This window comes from Halichoerus grypus, chromosome 3 (assembly GCF_964656455.1).
Source record: "Halichoerus grypus chromosome 3, mHalGry1.hap1.1, whole genome shotgun sequence".
NCBI classification, from domain to species: Eukaryota; Metazoa; Chordata; class Mammalia; order Carnivora; family Phocidae; genus Halichoerus; species Halichoerus grypus.
In genome coordinates, this window is record NC_135714.1 from 58,474,284 (window position 1) to 58,498,947 (window position 24,664).

Sequence of the window (24,664 nt, forward strand, 5' to 3'; positions counted from 1 at the left end):
GAGTACACAAGCTGGGGAAGACAGGCAGAGGGAGAGGGAGAAGCAGACTCCCTGCTGAGCAGGGAGCCTGACGTGGGGCTCAATCTCAGGACCCTGAGATCATGACCTGAGTTGAAGGCAGATGCTTAACCAACTGAGCCACCCAGGTGCCCCTCACTTGCTCTTCTTGTGATTCTTTCCAAGCTAAACTATTGCACACGAGTCTCAGTATCAGTATCTGCTTTCAGGAGAACTTGGTCACTTGGATTCCCCAGATGGATTCCCCAGAAGTTAGATTTCAGTGCTAGGGCTCGTGTACAACTATTTTATTAAGGAGTACATTCCCAGAGAATCAGGAGGTAGGAAAATGTGAAGTGGGGCAGGGAAAAAGTCAAAACCTGGAAATTGGATCCGTAAGGTCCTAAAATGGGTCTGGGGGGAAACCGTCTACCAAACCCACATTCAGGACCTTATCTTCCCCTGTGAAGAGGATGATGTGCCTATTGACATTTTGTCCTCAAAATTAAAATTGATAAATATTTTCTTTTTTAAGTGAGAATTAGTTGGGATTGTTTTTTTGGCTTTCAATAGTTTCCTGAAACAAAAAACCCACATAGTTTGGAGAAGAATAGACAAGTTGCACACTAAAACCGGGAACTGATCTTTTAGCAGCCAGATAGGAGTTTAGTTCAAAACCTGAGAGATCATGGGGTGCCTGGGTAGTTCAATCGTTAAGCATCTTCCTTTGGCTCAGGTCATGATCCCAGGGTCCTGGGATCGAGCCCCGCATCGAGACTCGCATCGGGCTCCCCGCTCGGCGGGAAACCTGCCTCTCCCTCTCCCATTCCCCTGCTTGTGTTCCCTCTCTCGCTGTGTCTCTCTCTGTCAAATAAATAAATAAAATTAAAAAAAAAAAAACAAAACCTGAGAGATCACACAAAAAATCAATTCTTTCATTTTATAGATGACACTATGGAGGCTCAGAGACCACCAAGGAATTACCAAATGTCACAGAACTGTCCTATTTCACAACGGGTTAAGACTCAGCTTTCTGATACTTAGTACAGGACTATTTTCACTAACTGGATCATTATTAAATTTCTTTAGTTTTTGTTCCAGGGTTGGCTTTCTCAAATGTGTAGAACCAGTCTCGGGGTACTAAATAATAGCTAGTAGTCCATCCATACCACAAGCTTCTGTAAGGTATTCTAAAGAAAACACGATGAGTATTGTAGCCAAACAATTTAAAGTAAAAGATGGGTTCAGCCACATTATGTGATCCGCAAAGTTACTCTCTCAGTTATCTATCACCTCCCCAAAATGTAGTGGCTTGCAACAACCATTTCATCCCGCTTCATGACCCTGTAGGTCATCAGTTTGGGTGAAGTGTTCTGATGGTCTCTGCTGGGTCATTCATGGGGCTGCAGTCATCTGTGGCTTGAGCACGACTGCCTTGCTCGCTTGTCTGGTGCTTGGTGTTGGCTGTTGGCTGGGCTTCATGCCTCCAGTGGATGAGCTTGGCCCTCTTCTTATGGTGCAGCAGCTTTGCAGGAGAGCAGGAATGGAAGCTCCTAACGTTCTCACGTTTTTCTTCCCCTTTATTTTTTTATTCAAATGTAATTAACATGTAGTGTTATATTAGTTTTGGGTATACAATAAAGTAATAAAGTGATTCAACAATTCTATACATTCCTTAGTGCTCATCATGATATCCCCTCAAGGGTTCTGGAATTTTTGTTTTGAAATATCCATATCACTTCTACCACATTCTACTGCCCAAAGCAATATCAGCACAGGGTCAAGGGGTTTGGGAAATAAATTCCACTTCTTGAAGTGAGGAGCTGTTAAAAATTTACAGCTCTTTTTAATCTTTCATAATTATTTAACCTCCCTGGGATATTCGATTTTCTCATCTGTAAGATAGAAACATCCCTGGTCAAGTTTCCAGATAATACACAAAAAGGTCATAGAGTTGTGTTGACACAAAGCAGAACTCAGTAAATGGTTGTTACTACCATTATATTTTGTTGTACCTCTGTTAGGGTAGGTAAATATTTTGAAGAAAGAAACATAAGATTATGGTTAAAAATGGGATTTTTTTTTTTTTTTTTTTGGTGACTTGCATGTGTGTACAGGTCTCAGGTGTGTGTGAAAATTCAACTAATAAAATAGATCATCTATAAAACTTTAGAAGCTGACAATCAGAGCATTTTAAACAATCTAGATCCAATTCTACATTAATTGTGCTCCAGATCAGGCAGAGATTTTAGTAGTTCTAGAATGAGAGACCCACATTTGATAAGGAAGATCTCTGGATCTTTATCACTATTTCTTTAACAAATTCCTTAACAGCCATGATGTCTAAGCCTGTTTTTGAAGTTTTGGGAAACTAAATTATTTTGAATCTTTCAATAGTTGATTATCTCATCTTTGTATTATCTTATTCTCATCATAATATCTAGACACAGCATTTCACTTGGTAAAGATGGAAAATAAAACTCAAAGAAATCAAGTTTGCATCTGAATGGTGTTTCTAACTGATCTGCAGCTTTTTGGTTTCTATAAAGGCCAATATCTGATTAGTCCATTGAATGTTGTCAAATTATTAAAACTTACCTGATTTTGAGATTGGAATCACTTTTTTCTCTTTCTTAATATGCCAAGACCCTTGTCTTGGTCTGTCCATGCTATTATAACAAAATACAATGGACTTGTGGCTTATAAACAACAGAAATTTATTTCTCACAATTCTGGAAGCTGGAAGTCTGAGATCAAGGTGCCACTATGGTTAAAGAAGGGCTTCTTCTGTGTCATAGACTGGTCTTGTATCACCTGGCAGAAGGGGCAAGGTTCTGGTGTCTCTTTTACAAAGTCATTAACGCCATTCGAGGGTTCCATCTTCATGATCTAATTACCCCATCTTCTAATACCATCATCTTGGGGCTTAGGATTCAAACCTGTAAATTTTGAGGAGAAGCAAACATTCAGACCATAGCAACCCTTTGTAAACCTGTGCTCTTGTGCATTTCTCTGTCTGGAATATTTGTCAGCCTTTAGCTCTGATGAACTTCCTTTCATCTTGAACAACTCCAATGTGACTTCCCCAGTGAATTCTCCCACCGCTCCCCCCAATCTCCCCTCCAAGTCCCCCCTCCTCTGCATGCAGAGAACCTCGGGTTTACATCTAACTTAACATAGATCACCTTCTAGTTTTGTCTATTTACATGTTTGTCTCCAAACAGCCTGTGAATTCCTCAAGAGCAGAAACTCAGTTTTTATTCTTTGACTATTTAATGTCCAACAAAGGCCTTGGCAGGTAACAGATGTTCAATGATAATTATCAAAAGAAAAGACCTTATTTAAGCTAGGTTTACCTTCAAACTATATCAGCCCTTAAAGAAGCACTAATTCTTCAGTTAAATGCTGTTATGGGTTGAATTGTGTCCCCCCACAGTCACTCCCCAAATTCATAGGTTAAAGTTAGAACCTCCAGTACCACATATGGAGGTAGGGTCTTCACAGAGGCCACCAAATTAAAGTGAGATCATTAGGGTGGCCCTAACCCAACATGACTGGTGTCCTTATAAAGAGGGAAAATTTGGAGATAGACAAGCACACAGGGAGAACACCATGTGAAGATGAAGACAACCATCTATAAGCCAAGGAGAAAGGCTTGGAGCAGCTCCTTCCCTCCCTGCCCCAGAAAGAACCAACTCTGCCAACACCATGGTCCATTGGAATGGATTGTGGGCTTCTAGCCTCCAGAATTTCAAGACAAAAAATTTTTCTTGTTTAAGCCACCAAGTCTGTGGTTCTTTGTTATGACAGCATGAGGAGAGTAACGTCAATGCTTTGATATTTGATTTGTTAATGAAAAAAAATGTGCTCAGTGTGGAATAATAATTAAGGTCATTTATAAAACTACTTAAGGAAAAAGTTCATAGTTCACTGTTACTTGCTTCAAGCCCATTACAACTGCTGCCTTCAAACCACAAGTAAACTGTAATTTGCTATTTTTGACAGGACAAGGGTTATTGTAGTCTGAACTTCAGTTTCTTTGTAGGTTACTTAAAGGTGGAATTGGAGCTTGGCAGATTCTATTATCACCTTGAGTGGAATTATGCAAAGAGGTACAAACACCAAAAGCAAATACTTGCGGAGGAAAAAGCATTTTAATTACTTACTTTGTACAAGCATGACCTTTAGAAAGTGTATAGGCATTCCTTTGACTCCATTCTTTAAGTCACCGTTAACTAACTGGCATTGAACTCTTCAGGATTATGCAGTTTCCCTCCCCAGGAAATAATAGGTTCATCTCTCCTTTCAATAAATTTCGTATCCTGCTCCCAAACCTCAGCCCTCCTCCAAATAAAACAAAGCTTGAGAAACAAACCCCATTTCCTTATCCGCTTGTGACAAGCACACTACTTAATAAGCTGCTACTTTCATTCTTCAGTGGGGAGAGAGTGCACGAACAACAAAAAATTCTCAGAGCTACAGAAGGCACATAGAAGAGGGCTGCCTTGTTTCCACCATTCAGACAAGGGTCAAGATTGAGCTCAGTCATGGCTGCCAAAAGCCCACAGACACTCCTGCTGGCTGTCCTTGTCCTGAGCATCTTTGGTAAAGCAGCTAAAGCTTTTATATTCTCCTTTGCAAAATTTAGCAAAGATTCCAGATCTTATGAGATTGTATTTAGCATTGAGCAAAATGGAGAAGCTGTAAAATTAAAACCTAAGCAGAACATATGTTTAGATTGTGGAGTGTCAAAGAATTTCTTGTTGAAGTAATTTTTAAAATTTTAACTTCTTAGAAGATATGTAACTGTACGGGTCTGTGCTTGTCTTACTAGAGATAACCACAGGAGCTTTCCTGCAAATAGGTTTATTTATTTGTTTATTCTAACGATGGTAGGCAGATGGGAATTGCCACTTTCAACTGATAGAATTCACCTAAAATTTTTATGTTTACAACTTTTCATAGGAGGAAATCAAGTTGATTTTTACCACGAAATAAGTTATTTTATTGACCAGGCATAATTTGAAACAATGAATTATTGGTCTAGTGTACTTAACCATTCTTCATAGCAGATGCTTCATAAATGTGTGTTGATTATAAATAGAGCAGATGATTAGATTTGTGTGATTGCCTCTCTAACCCTTGCAGTACTTATTTTGTGAACTGAGGGTCCTGCTGTATTGATAATTAAAGGATAAGCATGGGGCTCTCTCTGTTCTCACTCAGGGTTTTGCCATTCTTTTCTTACACAGCCGATCCCTGTGAGGGCCAAGAGTTGCGATGTCAGTGTATTCAGACACATTCTGACTTTATTTCTCCTAAATTCTTTACAAATGTCCAACTGATACCTGAAGGTGCTTACTGCAGCAGAAAAGAAATCATGTGAATAGTAAAGTTATGGGGGACAACTGAAGCCTCTAGTACCGGGCTTTTCAAAGCTGACATTTGTATTAAAAATGTGCTAGATCGAGAAGACAGGAGACCAGGGCTCTGAGCATTATTCATGCACAGCGTGGGAAAATCATTGTCCAGTGCTTATGTTCTCATTTCTGAAAACATCGTGTACCCTCTCCAAAAAGAATAAGCTCTCACATGGGAACGTGATTTGAGTGGCCTTTGAAGTCAATGGACAGGTACAACGAGCAAAGATACATGGCCTCAGTGAGAATACATGGGTGAATCTTGATTGTCTAGAGATGTCTCTATTAGACACTTGGGGAACACAATAAATCCAGCATGGCCTAGTGGCTCTCGAAGCTGACTTGACAACCTTTCTGAAGCATCAACCTAGAAATATAGAGCTTAGAGGCTGTGGGGAACATTTCTGAATTTTACTGAAACTTTTCAAAATTTTGAACTGTATCATACATACTGTTTCGGTTCATTGCTAAGTAACAAATTAACCACAACTTAGTGGCATAAAACAAACCCATTTATCTCAAAGTTCTGTAAGTCAGTAGTCTAATGGCTTGACTAGGTTCTTTGCTCAGGGTTTCATAAGGCTTAAATTAAGGTGTCAGCAGGGTGGAAGTCTCATCTGGAGTCTCTGGGGGGAATCCACTTCCAAGATTATTTATGTTGTTGACTGAATTCAGTTCTTTGCAGTTATAGGATTGAGGTATTCATATTCTTTCTGACCATTGGTTGATGGTCACCTGCAGCTCCTAGAAATTACTCTCAGTTCTTTCCACGTAGCTCCTTCTGTATCAGCAGCTGAGAATCTGCCCCATGTTGAACTGATCTCACATTTCAAATCTCTCTTTCTCTTCTGCTACCAGCCAGAGATAACTCTCTGCCTTTAGGACCCATGTGATTACATTGGGCCCACCTGAGTCATCTCTCTTTGGATTAATGTAGTCAACTCATCGGTAACCTTAACTGCACCTGCAAAATCCCTTTGCCGTGTAATGTGACATAATCATGGATGTGATATCTCATCATGTTCCTGGAGACCAGAGAGGAAAACTTGGTGGTTCTTCTTAGAATTCTGCCTAACAAGCATACAAAAGACTGTATAAATATATCCACATACAGTTTAAAGATCGGTAATAAAACAAACACCCATTCACTTGCCACCCAGGCCAAAATCTGGAACATAATTAGTACATCAGAAGCCTGCACGTGTAAAACACCTATTATGGGCTGAATTGTGTCCTTTCTAAATTTTTTATGTTGAAGTCCTAACACCCAAAAGCTCAGAGTGTGACTGTAATTGGAGATAGGACCTTTAAAGAGGTGCTTAAAGTTAAATGAGGTCACAAGGCTGGGCCTTAATCCAATATGACTGGTGTCCTTATAAGAAGGAGAGACACCAGGAATGCACACACACAAGGAAAAGGCCTGTGAGGACACAGCAAGAAGGTGGCCATCTGCAAGCTAAGGTGAGAGGTTTCAGAAGAAACCAAACCTGCCAATACCTTGACGTTGAACTTATAGCCTCTATAGAGAGATAATAAGTTTCTGTTGTTTAGGCCACCCAGTCTGTGGTATATTGTTATGGCAGAGCTAGCAAACTAATAGAACCCCCCAAAATCATATACCCACCCCACGCTTAGAAATAACTACTATTTGAGCTGTTGTTTCTTGCTTTTTAAATAGTTTTACCATCTGTGTATGAAATCTAAAGCAATTACAATTTTGCCTGTGTTATGAACTGAATGTGTGTTCCCGCTCCCAACCCCATATTAAGAGGAGGGGCCTTTGGAAGGTGGTTAGGTGATGAGGGTGGGGCCCTCATCACTCATTAATGGGATTAATGCCCTTAAAAAAGAGACCACAGAGAGCTCCCTAACCTTCCAACATGTGACAACAGAGTAAGAAGGTGGCCCTCTATGAACCAGGAAGTAGGTTCTCCCCAGACACCAGATCTGTGGCACTTTGATCATGGACTTCCTAACCTCCAGAACTGTGAGAAATAATGTTTGTTGTTTAAACCATCCAGTTGGTGGGGGTTTTTGTTGTTTTCTTGTTTGTTTGTTTGTTTGTTGTTTGTTTATAGGCACCCAAATGAACTAAGACAAACTGCTTTTTTTTTTTAACTTAAATTCAAGTTAGTTAACATATAGTGTATTATTAGTTTCAGAGTAGAGTTTAGTGATTCATCAGTTACATAGAACCCACTGCTCATCACATCACGTGCCCTCCTTAATGCCCATCACCCAGTTACCCCATCCTCCTACCCCCCTCCCCTCCAGCAACCCTCAGTTTGTTTCCTATAGTTAAGAGTCTCTCATGGTTTGCCTCTCTCTATAAGACAGCCTGCTTTTGAACTTCAGGGCACCATGCTGAATATATTCTTCTGGGACTTTCTTTTATTATTCAATATTTTATTCTGCATACATGCATTCTGACATGTTTAGCTGTAGTTTATTCAATTTAAATGACACTTAGCATCCCGTCAGAGGAATACTAAATCAATAAATATGAAATTTGCTTCTCCAATCCACTATTGGTGCACATTTGGGTTCTTTCCAGATTTTTGCTATTATCAACATTCTCTATATATGGTTCATGTATATCAGAGTTTCTCTAGGAATTACTTGCTGGGTTTAAGGTTTGTACACCTTTGACCTTACTAGGTTATGCCACATTGTATTACTGTATTAAGGTACCAATGAACACTCCTTCCTACATAAAACCATCTGTTGCTTCATATATTGGCCAATATCTGGTGGTGTTAACCTGATGGGTATATAATGGTATGCTTTAGTTGTTCTCTTAATTTGCATTTATCCATTATTAACGGGGTTGAATATTTTTTCATATGTTTATAAGCATTTGTGTGCCTCTTTTTGTGAAATTTCTGTTCATTTCTTTGCTTCTTTTCCTACTTGGATACTATCTTTTCCCTATTGACTCACAGGTATTCTTTATATATTCTGGATATTAATCGCTTGTCAGATTTATGTATAGCAAAGCTCATTTTCCAATTTGTGGTTCTTATTTTCCTTCTTTCTATGGTGTCCTTTCAATTAATGTAAGCTTGTGTTTTTAGTATACTGAATTAAGCAATATGCTTTTTTTCCCTGGTTTGCACATTCAGTGTCTTGTTTCAAAAAACTTTCTTCCACAGACTTCACAGAAATATTTTATATTGTCTTCTAAAGTTTTTACAGTTTTTTTCCTTTGTATTTAAGACTTTAACCCAAGTGGAACTGATTTTGTATGTGAAGTGAGGGAATTATACAATTTTATTTTTCTATATGGTTCATCAATTATTCCAGCACTGCTACTTCTATCATAAACTGAGTTCCCATCAATGTGTAAGGATATTTCTGACCTCTCTATTCTGTCCCATTAATCAAATTGTCTATACTTGTACACCATCCTTATTAATTTTATTCTAATTCTTGACATTAAGAAAGGAAAATTCTCCCATCGTCTTCAGAATGGATTTTCTTAGAGCTTTGTTTGCTCTTCCATATAAATATTAGAAGCAGCTTGCAAATTTGCACTAATTTAATTATAATTTTGAGTGAATTTCTTTGAAATTATAATTTGTGAATTATTGACATCTTTGTGATGTCAATAATCATGAGTTATTTCAAGAATATGAGTTATTTCAAGAATATAAAATAGCTCTCAATTTATCAAAGGCTTCCTTAATGTCTTTAAACAAAGTTTTGTAATTTTCTCCATAAAGACCTTCTGTGTCTTTTTATTACTAAAAAAAAGCACATTTCTAGTCACTTTATATTTTTTGATGCTATTGTAAGGAATAGCTTTATAAAATTCTATGTTCCCGTTGTTATTAGGATTTAGACATAAAATTTTGTATTGATTTTGCAACTGTCAATTCTTTACTTGGGTGGTCCAGTCATCTGGCGATAATGTCTGTTTAGTTTCCTTCTTTGGAAGCTTATGCCTTTTATCTCTCTAGCTTTGTGGTGATGGCAGTCACTCTTCTTTCTGCATTCAGAGGGAATACTTTCAAGTTTTCACTATTATGTTTGATGTTTTGTGGCCATCTTTGTATTGGCAATTTGCTCAAGGGTTATTATTTACACTATTATCATTATCATTTTTATTATGATCTGGTCTTTATGTAATGAACTTCAGAGGTAGAGATTTGTGGTTCTGTGAAGTACAGTTGAAAACTATAGAAGTAATTTAAACTACAGAATTAATTTAAATAAGCAATTTATGTTCTCCTTCCCTCTCCCAATAATAAATGAGGCTTTACTCAGTTCCTTAAAGCTAACACAGTTAGCACAGGTATGATGATAAAGAATGTATAGTAAGTGGTTGATAACTGGAAGCCCGGAAGATATGACCTTTATGTAGATTTCCCAGAGTCTAACACCTGTGTAGCATAAGTCCAATAAATGTTTGCTGATTAGTTAATATCTCAAAAACTCTAAGAAAAAAAATTATTCTTTAGTTGATTTTTAAAATTTCATTATGTACACTGGTATGACTGAAAGTCATATTCCAATAATATTTGATTAATGTAGTTTGAGAAATAAATCCATATGTTCATTTTAAGCATTAAATTTCATGTTGCTGAAATTTTAATCAATAAATTTAAAGCATTATTGAATTATATACAATTATCATTTAACCAAAATGCTCTTTTTTTTTTTTTTTTTTTCAGAGTCACACTGAAAGATGGGACATTAATTTGTCTGGATCCTGAGGCTGAATGGGTGATGATTATTATCAAAAAGATTATCAACAGGTATAATTAATGCCAAGGATTCTCATATTCAGACTCTCTCTTGTCTTTTAATTAAAGATATTTATGAATATATACAGACTTTGCTGTAGGTTAGAATAAAATTACGGTGAGATCAGAATAAGTCTATACCAGAAAATACAAAAGTGTGGTCCCAAGACTGGCAGAATTACCATCACCTAGGAACTTGTTAGAAATCCAGATTCTTAGGCCTCAGCTCAGACTTACTGGATCAGAAATTCTGTGGGTGGGGCCCAGCACTCTGTGTTTTAATAAGCCTCCCAGATGATTCTGATGCATGACCAAGTTTGAGAACCATTCTATTTAACATACCATCCAAGTTGACCTGTGTTATAAACATCCCCAATGAATATAAAAATGATCTAAAATTGCTAGAAGCTGTCTTATGCAGCTCAGGTAGGCAGGCAATAGACACATTTGATGAAAGAAATTTTAAGAAAAAAAATTCCCTTGTGAAAAAAATTTATCTCCAGCACAACATTTCTAGAAACTAGACTCCAAATAGAATTTGCCAATTGGTGAATGGAGAAGTTACACTAAGGACAGGCAGGTGATAATGGGAGTGTATTTGGATTAACTTCTGGAAAAAAAAAATCAAACTAGGGTTTTGGGGGGGATTTTTAAGCCATAGCGGTGTGTAAGAAGAGAGAGGTGACCAGTCATAATGGAAAAACTAAATTTTGTGGGGTTTTTTAGTTAAAAAATAAACAGGAAAACAAATTAAGGGTATGCAGAGCTATGATTCACCAGAGGATCACCTTGGCAGTTGAGAGGTATAATGTGGTGGGAAGAGCCTGGGTTTGTGAATCATATAGCTATGGTTTAGTGTTCCAGATCCACAGCTAAAAGTTATGCCATTTTGGTTAATTCACTTAACATTGGGATTTAAATGATTTCATTTGTTCTTACTTTGCTCTATCATGGGAGAAGTAGAGATAATACCTGTAAAGTGGTTAATTATGGCTATTATTAATCTTCAGCTTACCAAATACATGGGCTTTTGTCTTTATTCCTCAGGGTTTTTTCTTTTTTCTTACAAGGCACCACACATGGGTAATCCTGTGTATCTGTATGGTTACGTGCCACTCTGATTGTATTGTAGTGCTCCTAACTGATGGTCACACAAGGAACATCCCATCCTATGGGTATCGAGAGCCCTTGGTATCATCATGAGCTTGGACATCCTCCAGAGTTTTCTTTGAAAGTAGCACCAACTTATGCTAATTTATGACTACATTGAACTGCCTTCTTTGCTCATTCTGACAACCTAAACATTGTTTTCAGACAGGTGATTGGCTACTTGTGTGGGAATAATGGAAGGAGAAGTAATGAAATTTCTATTATGTTGGGAGAATAATCTCCCAAATTCATATAATAGGTGAGAGGTTTCCCTGTTAGGCTCAATATACCTTAACGGAGTCCACATCTTCCATGCTGTACCCTATCACTTAACTCCTAGTGTACTCTGGCATTTGATCACTGCTTTTCACTCAACTCTATCCTTTGACATATTCTTAACAGTATGTTTCTTGATTAACTTATCAACACTCCAGCCTCTTAATTGCTTGAATTTTTGAGTTCCAAAGGCTGTAACTAGTCACCCACAACTTTGGATCTCAGTATAAAGTAATCTATAGTCTTCAAAACTAAAATACTCCTTTTAGAGGAATTTTTCATTCATTATAAGATCAATGCATTTAACAAGAAGAAAATGGGGTTCATACAGCTGTATAATAGAATTGTCTTAAATTTTAAGAATTTACTCTTAAATAAAGCCAACTTAATAGATAACATCAGCCAAGAGTAAAAGTGATCCAACCGAGGAAACTATAAAGTCATTAGGTTGGAAGAGGAGGAGAGGAAATTTAAGACCATCAAGACCCAGGAAAGATCACGAGACGATGCCTCAGAAAGATGAAATGGAAAACACAGAGCTAAAGTTATGTTCTAATCATTTAACTCCTCCTAGGTAAAATTTTTGCATTAGCAACACCATATTGAGTGAATAAAATCTCTCTCTCTCCCTTTTTTTTTTTACTGTTTCTGAAGGAAAAAAATGTGTTAACAGATGAGTGATATTCTCATGGAGCCAATGAATAGGAATGCTGTTTCAGAAAATTAGTCAGTTGGGGCTGCTAACAAATTATCAAATTGCTAACAAATTAGGCCAAATTGTTGGCTTAAACAACAAACATTTATTTCTCACAGTTCTGGAAGCCAGGAGTCCAAGGTCAGGGTGCCAGCATGGTCAAGTTCTTGGAAGGTCCTGGTTTATAGATGGCCATTTCCTTGCTGTGTCTTCACTTGGTGGAAAAAGAGAGCTAGCTCTCTAGTCTCTTTACATATATATATATATATACATATATATATATAGCTACTAATATCATACATGGGGGTTCTTCTCTCATGACCCAATTACTTTTAGAGTCCCCCCCTCCAAATACCATCACATGGGGATTAGGGTTTCAACATATGAACTTTGGAGGGACACAAATATTCCATCTGTAGCAGAAAGGGATTCAGTTCATAGACACTGGAGCCCTGAGGACTTTCTCTTGTCATCTGCTGTGTCTTTGTCTCTCTCTGTTGACCTGGGGTTTCTCTCTTCTCTCTGATTTTTGGGTCTCTGTGACAAGTCATCCACAAAAAGTAACATACTTTCTCTCAGATTCAATTTCCAATTCCTGGGAGAGAAGATCTTATAGGCTGTATTGATTCAGGTGTCCACACAGGTCCAATCAACTGTGGCCAAGGGATACAGACAAGGCCATCTGGGACTTACCACTGCAGGATGAACAAACACCTAAGTGAGAGTTTCTTACGAATTGAATCTTTCTAAGGATTCTATCACTACATGTGTGTCTTCATGTGTGATAAGGGGAAAAGAAAGGTGAAAGAGAAAACGTATTTCCTCAGGAGAAACTATTGTACTTTCAAGAGGTGACATGCATGTATTGAAAGAGCCCTTCTTGGCAAAAGGTCCAGAGATCTAGGCTCTGCAATTCTGAGCAAGTATCTTAACTTCTCTGAACTCTTTTGCAAATGTGAAAACATGGCAAACAAAACAAAACAAAGAACCTTCATTCCTCACAGGATTGTTAAGAGGAGATAATAAGATAAAAATTGCTTTGAAATAAACGTGAGGGGTGCCTGGGTAGCTCAGTCAGTTAAGTGTCTGCCTTCAGCTCAGGTCATGATCCCAAGGTCCTGGGGTCGAGTCCTGCATTGGGCTTCCTGCTCAGCGGGGAGTCTGCTTCTCCCTCTCCCTCTGCCCCTGCTTGTGCTCTCTGTCAAATAAATAAATAAAATCTTTAAAAATAAAAAAAGGAAAGTAAGCATGAAAAATCATAACGTATTATCATTATTATTATTAAAATGATAAAGTCAATCCCCAATTAGTACTTAAGAAAGCCAGTTTTATGGTGCCTATTCACATTGTCTTATCCACAGTTCTATCCACAAGCCTCTAAGCTGTCTGAAGCAGGTGGCAAGTTTTACTGCTGTGGATGGTGGCAAAAACATGTTATTAAGCTATACACTAACAATTAGCTCCGAGTTTGGGCTTGAGGCAAAAACTCTCTCAGGACCACAGGTACAAGACTGAATATTTGAGAGTATAAAATTCCAAATTTCAAGAGAAAGGAATCAAGCTGACACAGTTTGTGTCATGCACCCACTCATGGTCTAGCACCCTAGGCCAGGAGGGTGGAAACACCTATAGAGACATGGCCAGCAGCCATCGCAGGATGAAGCAGGCCATTTCCAGAGTTGCTGGTAGACAGCTCGGTGGGCTTAAGCAATAGATTAGATTCAGCTAGAGAGATCATCATTTTAGATGAGTCTAGGATGCACCAGAGAGATGAAAATATAGAATATGCAAAAAGAAGGCTGAGATTTCAAGAATAGTATTGAGACTATCTGACTTATTTCTGAAAGGAGTGCCAGACAATGAGAGGAGGGAGAATGGATGAAAAGTAATGTTTGAAAGGATAATGACTAAGAATTTTGTAGACAGATGAAATCCTCATATTCAGAAGCTCAACAAATTCTAAGCATGATAGAAAAATAAAATTCATACCCAACTACAGCGTTAAGAACCTGCAGGATCCCAAATACAAAGAAAGACCTTAGAATGAATAAGCATGACCTACACCGTGTGGCAAGTGCTTCGAGAAGGAGGGCTCAAGAAAAGGTCACACCTGCATTAGGTCTCTGGAATACATACACGGTTTTTCTAAAATGGAATTGCTGAGGATGAATTAGTTGTAAAAGAATAGAAAGTTGCTGTGGCTTTCTGTGCACATTTATAATGAAGAATCAAGGTCATTCAAGCTATAAATTTAGCTGAAGAATCAAGCTATAAATTTAGCTGGGGTCAATTATGCCTAAATGCGAGACAGTTTCTAAAGGATACAGTAAGCTACCAAGAAGAAACCAGGGTTAGTGATTCATTTATTTATTTAACTAATTTTACTGGAAATCTTTTGCTTCCTTATGTTTGTGGTTTGAAAGCATCTCACACATTTTACAGTTTTTCACTATGATCCTTTTCTTTAGGTTCAAAGGGATTTTCAAAATGTAACGTGCTGGATGTATTGAGAAAGGTATACCTTCGTTCCTCACCACCCCCCCAGCCCCACCCATCTTAATGTGTTAATGCAGGGAAGTGGTAAAAAGTAATGGTTAAAACAGGATTTGAGGCAAACAGATCCTATTCGTTCTACCATTTACAGAGTAAGTGATTTCAGGCAAGTAACAATTCTGAATTTCAGTTTCTTCTATAAAATGTCAACACTCATATCTACTTTAAAAAGTGAGTGAAAGAACTAAAGAAATGAATGCCTTTCAACTCTTTATGGTCTAGGAGCCACATCCAATTACTCATTGTCTTTGTGACGGTACTATCCATTTCTTTTTCTTCTTTTTTTCTTTTTTATTATGTTATGTTAATCACCATAGGTACTATCCATTTCTTGGCTTAAAGCTTGTATTCATACTATTCCCTCCACCTAAATCCGTTCCCCTTGCCCTGCCTCCTTCCTCTGCACCTGACCTAACATATAAAGGAACTAAGATTTGAGGAATGGTCTTAGTTTGTATATCACCTCCTCCAGGAGGCCTTCCCATACCTCTCAAGTCTGGGTTATTGGCTCCATGTCTATATAAACTGTCAAAATTACATTTGCTTCGCATTTTATCTCATTTCACAGGGGAAGCTTTTATTTATTTTGTTTTATAAAGTTTATTTTTTTTTAAGATTTTATTTACTTATTTGACAGAGAGAGAGACAGCAAGAGAGGGAACACAAGCAGGGGGAGTGGGAGAGGGAGAAGCAGGTTTCCCGCAGAGCAGGGAGCCCGACTCGGGGCTGGATCCCAGGACCTTGGTTGGGATCATGACCGGAGCCAAAGGCAGACGCTTAACAACTGAGCCACCCAGGGGCCCCCAGGGGAAGCTTTTAAATAAACACAAACAACTGACTTGCCCAAGATTATAAAGCCAGATAGTGGCAGAGCCAACACAGGACACCAGGAATCCTGATTTTTATCCTCCATTACTCTATTATCTCCATTACTTCTGCTTTGGTTAGCAGAACCAGCTCCACCCTGGTTACATCCAGACTGTGGGATGCTGAGACATAAAACCTCCAGAAAGAGACCCTCTCTGTGTTTCTGGGTGAGGAGCATTTCTTCCCCATGACACAGTAACTCATCAGGCCATCTAAGACATCCTGAAGGCTACTCCCTCCAGCAAAACCAGCCTTCCCCCACTGGATCATCAGATGCTATCATCTTGGTCTGGACTGATGCCTGTTTCTGCATTTTCTTCCTGGTGCCAACAAAAATATGATTATCTTTTTAATTTAGCCAAACCTCCTTCCAGAACTCATCATTCACACGGGGATTTTTCTCTTCTCTTGAGATTCAATTATTGTCACTGCTGAAAAGAACTGTCCCCCTACCTTGTACCCCCTTCCTATCCTGAAACACGCATTTATTACCCATGACTATGCCCTACGCCCTGGGACAGGGAGTTCAGGGTGAAGGAGAGACATTTGTTATTTTCCCCAAACTCACTGTTCCTCTATTTTTCTATTTTATTACACTGTTTTATTACGCTCTTTCTATTTTATTACACCGTTCATCCAGTCACCTAAGCCAGGGATTTAGGGATCGTCATAGACTGCCCTTCCCCTTCTGCCCCACATCCAGCCACGCTCTGGATCCTGACACTTCTCTACCCTTTTTCCACCCTCATTCAGCCCTTCTCCCTCTTCCCCCTCCCAGTGTCTTAGTTCTGGCCTTCTCAAACTTTCAACAGTTTCCCTGAAATAGCCTTCTAACTAGTATCCATGACTCCAGCAGGTTCCATTCCAAACAGTCTGATTCACCACAAAGTGACTGTTCTAAAATACGATTACCAGCACATAAGAAGAATCCCTCACCTATGAGGCAGGCCAATCATCATTTCTTACCCATGGGCCAAAGTTTGCATCAGCAAATAGATGTGTGTTATATTTATTGAAAGAAAACATTTATGGTAAAAATTTAAACAGTGTAAGGGGTTATATCCTTTTTTTAAAAGGAAAGAATAATTTTTTTAAAGGAAAAAATAAATTTCCCCCCACCCCAAATCCTGAGTTGTCTGGTTTCCATCCCTAGGTGTAATAATGATTTTTACCAATTTTGGTGGGTATATATTCCCAGAAATGTTCTCTACATGTACCAGCAGATTTGATGACATAAATGAGAGCATTGTCTCTTTTTGGTACATTTACTTATTTATTTACTTGCTCAGGATGGGGAGTGGGTATAGAATATTTTATTGCAGGTATGTACCATTGTTCAGCTTACCAGTCTATTCTGATGGACATTTAGGTCTTTTTTTTTTTAAGATTTTATTTATTTATGAGAGAGAGAGTGTGCAAGAGAGAGAGAGCATGAGCAGAGGGAAGAGCAGAGGGACAGGGAGAAGCAGGCTTCCCACTGAGCAGGAAGCCCAACTGGGGGGCTCAAAGATCATGACCTGAGCCTAAGGCAGACACTTAACAGACTGAGCTACCCAGGCACCCCTATTTAGGTCTTTCCAGACTCCATTTTATGTGAGAAATAATGCTTTAGTGAACATTTATGTATTTATCTTTTGTGTATACAAGTTATGCATGTATACCTGTAATATAAATATATAGAACAGGAGTGTCTGAATCAAAGGGTACTTGCATTTTACATTTTGATAAACATTGTCAAAACAGTTCCAAAGAATTTGCACTAATTTAAACTCCCTCTATTAGACTATGAAACTGAAATGTACTGGTGATGATAGTGCTTTGTCCAACTTTTTTATCTTTGCCAGACTGATAGGTGAAAACTACTATCTCATTGTTTGAGTCTATATTTCTCTAAAAAGAGTGATGTTGGGCTTCTTTTCTTTTCTTTTTTTTTTGCAGCCATTTATATTTCGCTTTCTGGAAAATTTTTTTTCATTATTGGTCTTATTTATTTCTAAGCTACATGTATACATTAAGAAAATAAATATTTTTCTGCAAAATAAATTGCAAAGTATTTATTTTGTATTTTCCATTTGTGTTTTTATTTTATTTTGGCTTTTCCCCCATGGAAAAAGTACTATTTTAGTGTAGTTAATTCACTAAATTTGTTCTTAATGGTACCTGGAGTTTGTGTTTTGCTGTCATAGCATTTCTCTATCTTGAAACGCAGTTTGCTCAAATTGAGAGGTTTGAACCAACCACTCTCCAAAATAGATATTCTCTAGATTAGGACTGCTGGAAAACAGGCTTTTTAATGGGTGGGTCACAGACATCATATCTAAGAATAATGAACTTACATTTAAAAGATCTTTTTAATCTAGAATATTTAAAAGTAGTTCATGTCTTAAAATGAATCAATACATTGCAGCAATGTCATCTTCTGGAAAGAACAAAGGTAAGTTTAAGCTTTAAACATAGATATGTGTGTGTATGTGTGTGTGTGTGTGTGCACATTGATATACACAAAGAGAAGTATATGTGTGTGTGCATGTATAAATATTCAGTAAAAACTATATAGTATTTTTATATTGAATATATGTGCATAAACATTTTGTATATTATACAAAAATACTGCATACATACTTATATACAAAATATACTAATATACTTGCATACAAAAATTATATATACCTATATTGTTTTTCACTGAAAAAGAAATTTAACCACATTACAATATATTTTGGGTAATAGATGAGAAAGTAATTATTCAATTCCCCCTATATTAACATAATTACTGCCATTATTTAGTACATCTCCATTCAGTCTGTTTTGTATATAGTTCTAAGTATAATGGCTAAGTCACCTTTAGGGGACACTATAAAGGAGTCTCCTGTTAGATCAAAGAAACAACAAGCAGAAGGAAACCAGAGGTATAGTGCCCTAGAAGCAGAAGTTAAGGGGAGGGGTTCATAAGAAGTTAGGTGAGGCCTGCATCGCATCCTAGCCCACCCACCCCCGAAGCAGGGAACAGAAAGATGCGGAGTACTTCGTGTAAGAATAGCTGGAGAACTAACCAATAGGTCCATAAAAAGGTAGCATGTGTAACCTGCTATAAAATAATGCATAACCAGCCAGTTACCCAAGAAAGAACCACAAACAGTACCAATTAAGTTAAAAAGAAAAATTTCCCTGAGGCGCCTGGTTGGCTCAGTCGGTTAAGCATCTGCCTTCGGCTCAGGTCATGATCCCAGGGTCCTGGGATCTAGCCCCACATCAGGCTCCCTGCTCAGTGAGGATCCTGCTTCTCCCTCTCCCTCTGCCCCTCCCTGCTGCTTGTGCTCTCTTGCTCTCTCTCTCTCAATATCTCAAATAAATAAAATCTTTTAAAAAAAAGCCCTTTAAAAAAATTGCCATCTTCCTCTGTATCCCGCTACCTTTGTTCTGACCCTAGAAAATGTAGAAGCAGTACAATGAGTAGGGAAGAAGAGAAAGAATTTCCAAGTAGAGAAGGAGAAAAGAACAGATCCTAGTGATTTCATCCAGTCTTAGGACTAAACGTCATCTATGTGCCAATGATGCCCAGACTTCAAAATTCACCCTTGAACCCTCTCCTGAACTCCAGACTTGTGCATCTTCCTACTGAACATCACCACTTCAGTCTCTAACAGCCATTTCACAGTTAATATATCCAAAATGGAACTCTTGGTCCTTCCCAACAATCTGGTCTACCTGCAAGTCTCCATTATATGCATGGCAACTTTATTCTCCCAATGGTCCAGGCCAAAAAACTTGAGGTTTTTCTTGACTTTTTTTTACCCATGCATTAGGTATTATTTTTGTCAGAAAACCCTGTTGAATCTACCTGCAAAGTATATCTAGACTCTGATCACTTCTCGCCACCTCAGCTACTCCTCCCTGGTTTGAGCCAGCCTTCTTTCTCACCCGGGGATGCCATCATCTCCAAATTGATGTTTGCTTCTATACTTGTCATCCTCACCTCCACAGTTTGTTTCAAAATAGTAGCCATAGTGGTGTTTTTAAGACATAGATCAGATAATGTCATTCTTTTATTCAAAACTTTCCTTTCGATCACTTCCCATCTCACTCACTCACTCACTCACTCACTCACAGAAAAGCCCTAGTTCTTAGAATAGCCAACAAAACCTTATGTCTGCCCTACGCCACTCCCCCCAACTCTCCCCCCAGGTTCAGTCTGCTTGAGCTTCTATAACAGAACATAGACTAGGTGGCTTAAACAACAGACATGGCTTTTCTCACCATTCTGGAGGCTGGAGCAGAGTGCCAGCATGGGCAGCTTCTGATGAGAACTCTCTTCCTGGCTTACAGACAAACACCTTCACACTGTGCGCTCACATGGCAGAGAGAGAGAGAGAGAAAATGAGCTCTCTGATGTCTTTTCTTATAAAGACACTAATCCTATTGGATCAGGGTCCTACCCTTATGTCTTCATTAACCCTAATTACTTCCATAAAGGTCTTATTTCCAAATAAGCATTGAGGGTTAGGGCTTCAACATTTGAGTATTGGGAGGATACAAACATTCAGTCCATAATACCATCACTAATAATAGGACCTCACTTTCTACTAAGTCCTGTTGCTCACTCTTTTCATGCACATTGACCTGCTTAATGACCCTTAAACAACTCATACATATGCCTGCCTGAGGGCCTTTGCACTGGTTGTTTCCTCTTCACGTCTTTGTTCAAATATCACCTTCTCGATTAAGCCTACCCCAATCAGTTTATTTACAATTGCTACTTACCCTCACCAGTACCCTTGGGTCTCCTTATCCTGCTGTCTCTTTTGCTGTTCCATCAAACCTTCTAAGATACTTTACAAGGAGCTGGTCGTATGGTGGGAACTCAGACAGGCAGGGCAGGGCCGTGAAAGCCTGGTCAGAGTGGCTGCCATTGCCCCCGGGACAGGATGGGGGTTGGGATTCAGAGAGGAGGCCACACAAAAGCTAAGACTAAAAGGCAAGTGGGAGCTTGATAAAATAGGTGTTTAGTAGTGAGTGGGCTTTGAAAACCAAATAAACCTTAGCCCATCCCAAAATGAATGCAATAGTGGAATCTCAGGCATTATGATAGAGCAGTGAGGCAGAAATTTAGGAGCAGGTGGAGAATTAAGGGGAAGAAATAAGAGAAAGGTTGGTCTTACTCTATTTGGGCAGATAGGATTCTGCCTGGTTAGGGGACTATATTTCATGAAGGTTTGTCCTTAGCTTATTAGTTTAAATACTGGAATGTCACCTCATCCGACTTTGCTATTGCTAATTTCTGTCCTTTATGTGGGAATTGTCTTAAGAAATATATTCCCAAATATCTATACTTTAACAACTACGAACAGATTTCTTTCTAATCTTGCTGATGGATAAATGAAGTGGTGCACTATTTAATCCAACTGGGATCTCGAAAATGACCAGCTTTCTTCACATTTGAGAGGTAAGTACTATTCAAACCATGGTCATCCCAAGGCAAGTCAAGTTTGCTCTGACTGCATTTCTTCTCCATTCCTTACCTTACACTCAAAATGGGTAGCTGTCAACTCTCTAGGCAACTATTTCTTACATTTAGGGATCCTGTTTTCATATGTATATATGCAATGTCGTCATGTTTCTAGGAAAAATACCTCTTCCATCTGTTAAGGAGCTGTAGCAAAGTGTTCTAGTCAAGGCCCAGCTGGATGTTAAAGTCGTGAGGCTGTTTGTACAGCTGACATTTTTCACCTTGCTTTAACTCATTCTGGATATCTTTTTTGGGTAGCAGAGGGGGATGGCCTAGAAGGCGAGAAGGAGGGAATATAGAAAACAAAGCCAGGAGAGAAGACTAATGTCCTCTGTCTCTTGCTTGAGAAGTTGTTTGGGACCCCATTGGAGAGAGGTGATAGGGACAGAAAACAGCCTGAGATACCTGGGAAGCCTCAGTACAAACACTACATAATGAATTTCTCTCTCTATTATCTAAAAAGAAAAAGAGAAAAAGATTCTATTTACCTATATTGACATGATTCACTTGGACAATGACAGCTTTGTTGCATGACAAATTTTGTTGTAACAAATTTGAGAAAATGGCACAGAAAAATCGTTATGTTCAAAGATTAGGAATGAAGACTTGGTTCAGCGTTGGCCTATTATGAAAGATCACCTGTCTGGGATTTTCTTTTAATTTTCATTGGCCTTTGGGATCATTTCTAAGAAAATTATATAAAGCAGTTTTTAACAAAAAACTAATCTTAGGGAGTGCTGAGGTGAGGACAGTGAATGTGACAAAGTATACTGCTTGTATACAAAATGGGAAAAAGCTGATATGCCTAATTTTTACGTATTTAGACAGTAAAATATATGTCTAAGGAAAAATATTAAAAACATAGGTAAGGCAAAAATAATAAATAGATATATAAATATAGATATATCACAAAAGGAAGATACATTAGAAGATATATACTTAAAGATAATTTATTATGATAAAATAGCAAATTCAACCCTTGGCTTTGACATTGGAGATGTTTGTAGTGAATGAAACAAAGATCTTGCCCTCAAAAAATTTATTTAGTCTGGTGCCCTGTTTCTCAAAATGTGTTCTCTATTTGTAAAAATGCCACATTTGATTTACCACCCTCTAAATTCAATCAAATTCTTAGTGTGGAAGAGGGTATCCAGGGGCCAAGAATCTATATGATATGCAAATATCCAAGATGTTTCCTAGGCACAGTAATGTTTGAGAACTAGAGATCCAGTAGGTCATTGTTTAATCTGATACTTCTCTCAAGGTAAATTGAGGATAGGCACAGTGGATGACTCATGCCCTCTGAGATTTGAGACTGCAAGTTTAGAAATCCAAAACTGGACAGGAAAACACACACACACAGGAGAAAGGTGGATGGTGTCCTAGAGATAGAAAGAAAGCAGCAAGTGTTACTTTATCAGCCACTATTTACTATCTGTGCATATCACTGCAGAACAACACCTGAGAAGTTTTCTATGTCTTATAACATCGAGTCCATCCTCAGTCCACAAATAGTGCTTGGTACATAGGAAGCACTTTATAAATATCTGATAAATCAATCAATCAGTCAATCATGCTCTGCTATTCTCTAAATCCAAGAACAACAAAATCCCTTTACATCACTTATGTTAGGAAATGTTTCCCCAGACTGGGTTAGATGGAAATTTATGCAACTCTCTCTTTAACCACCTACTTTCTTTGGTTAAAGTTTATATAGAGAGAGAACTAATGAGTACTGAGTATACAACCTGGAGTTATAGAAGATTTGCATCCTTAGTAAGGGTGATAATTATTCCTAATGAGACAAAAAATTGGTTTTGGAAAGTAGAATAATCTTAGACATTACACTGGTTCTTGGCCTTCCAAAGGGCCACAGTACATGACCAGATATACAGTATGTTTATGGTCTTAAAATTTTATGGAAGAGAGGTGATTGATTAGAAAAATCATGTTTCAAAAGGCTCTTTGCAGAAGGAAGGGTGATGATAATAACGGGTAATATTCAGCAATAATAACCATAGTAATACTAATATTGAGAACCACTGCTTCATAACATGGAGAATCAACGCCCAATACCCAACTCTCCCACAGCTAATTTACATTTTACAAAAACCCAGTGTTGGACATACTGATGGGATATTCCCAAAGGGTTCATGGGGAACTAAACAGGTTCACAGAGAAGTAGCACAAGTGAGTTGCCTCTCTAAAATTCCAATGTGAGATTATTTAATAAAACCAAGAGCTGATTCTGTAAAAAAATAAACAAAATTGGAGGTGACTTGGAGGATGGGCTAAATGGTGATGGGGATTAAGGACGGCACTTGTAATGAGCACTGGGTGTTGTATGTAAGTGATGAATTACTAAATTCTACTCCTGAAACCAATATTACACTATATGTTAGCTCACTAGAATTTAAGTAAAAACTTGAAAAAAAAGAAAAAGTAATAATTAAAAAATAAAAGGAATGCTGCATAATATTCCATTGTATATATATACCACATCTTCTTTATCCATTCATCTGTTGATGGACATCTAGGCTCTTTCAATAGTTTGGCTATTGTGGACATTGCTGCTATAAATATTGGGGTGCATGTGTTGAGTGCCTCCATATCCTGGCTTATTTCCAGAAACCAAGGATGCAGTAAAGCTCTGTCTTCATGGAGCTTATATCATAGTGTGGGATACAATACAATAACAAATAAACAATTATATCACATAATACAGGTTATATTATTATATATTCCGAGATTTATATCAGAAAAATTAGATAGGACAAAGAAAAAAATAAATGGTCAAGGGAATTGCTAGGATGGTCCAGAAAGATTTTTTTGAGGAGAGGACAATTGAACAAGAAACCAAATAAAATGTGGGAGCAAGTCATGTGAATATTTGGTGGGAGAATATTCCCAGCAGATGAAAGAAGAAGAGCAAATTTCCTGAAATGAAATTGTGAATGGCACATTCTAGAAAAAATAAGGAAAAAAAGAGTTGACATAGTGGAGTAAATGTGAGGAATGGTCTCAAAAATGAAGCTGAAGAGGTAGCCAGGGACTGTGATAAAGGACTTTGCAGCCATGGAAAAGATTTTAGATTTTATTCTTGGTGTAATGAGGAGCCATTGAAGGACTTGAGAGCAAAAAAGTGAAATGTTTTGTTTCATTTTAAATATCACCTTGGCGGGGTGCCTGGGTGGCTCAGTCATTAAGCATCTGCCTTCGGCTCAGGTCATGATCCCAGGGTCCTGGGATCGAGCCCCGCATCTGGCTCCCTGCTCCACAGGAAGCCTGCTTCTCCCTCTCCCACTCCCCCTGCTTGTGTTCCCTCTCTCACTGTGTCTCTGTCTGTCAAATAAATAAATAAATAAATAAATAAATAAATAAATAAATATCACCCTGGCTAGAGTGTGGAGAACAGACAATGAGGGTGTGGGGTAAGAGAGAAGGCAAAGAGGCAAGT

General features: G+C 38.2%; 1 protein-coding gene and 1 long non-coding RNA gene across 5 annotated transcripts in view; one reads left to right on the forward strand and one right to left on the reverse strand.

Moving 5' to 3' along the window:
• LOC118526647 (growth-regulated alpha protein-like) overlaps positions 1-24,664 on the forward strand; it is a 65,442-nt gene that overhangs the window by 5,897 nt on the left and 34,881 nt on the right. Inside the window, exons 4-5 of one of the 3 annotated variants that reach the window (XM_036078020.2) lie at positions 10,091-10,174; positions 14,750-17,869. In XM_036078020.2, coding sequence (XP_035933913.1) covers positions 10,091-10,174; positions 14,750-14,774 — 109 coding nt within the window. In that variant the 3' untranslated portion in view covers positions 14,775-17,869. The other 2 variants (XM_036078021.2, XM_036078017.2) reach the window with 2 other exon arrangements.
• Positions 2,700-24,664, reverse strand: part of LOC118526651 (uncharacterized) — a 69,487-nt gene continuing 47,522 nt past the window's right edge. For both annotated transcript variants that reach the window (XR_013446381.1, XR_004912713.2), the window contains one exon: positions 2,700-2,936. This is a non-coding gene — a long non-coding RNA (uncharacterized LOC118526651). The remainder of the gene's footprint in view (positions 2,937-24,664) is intronic.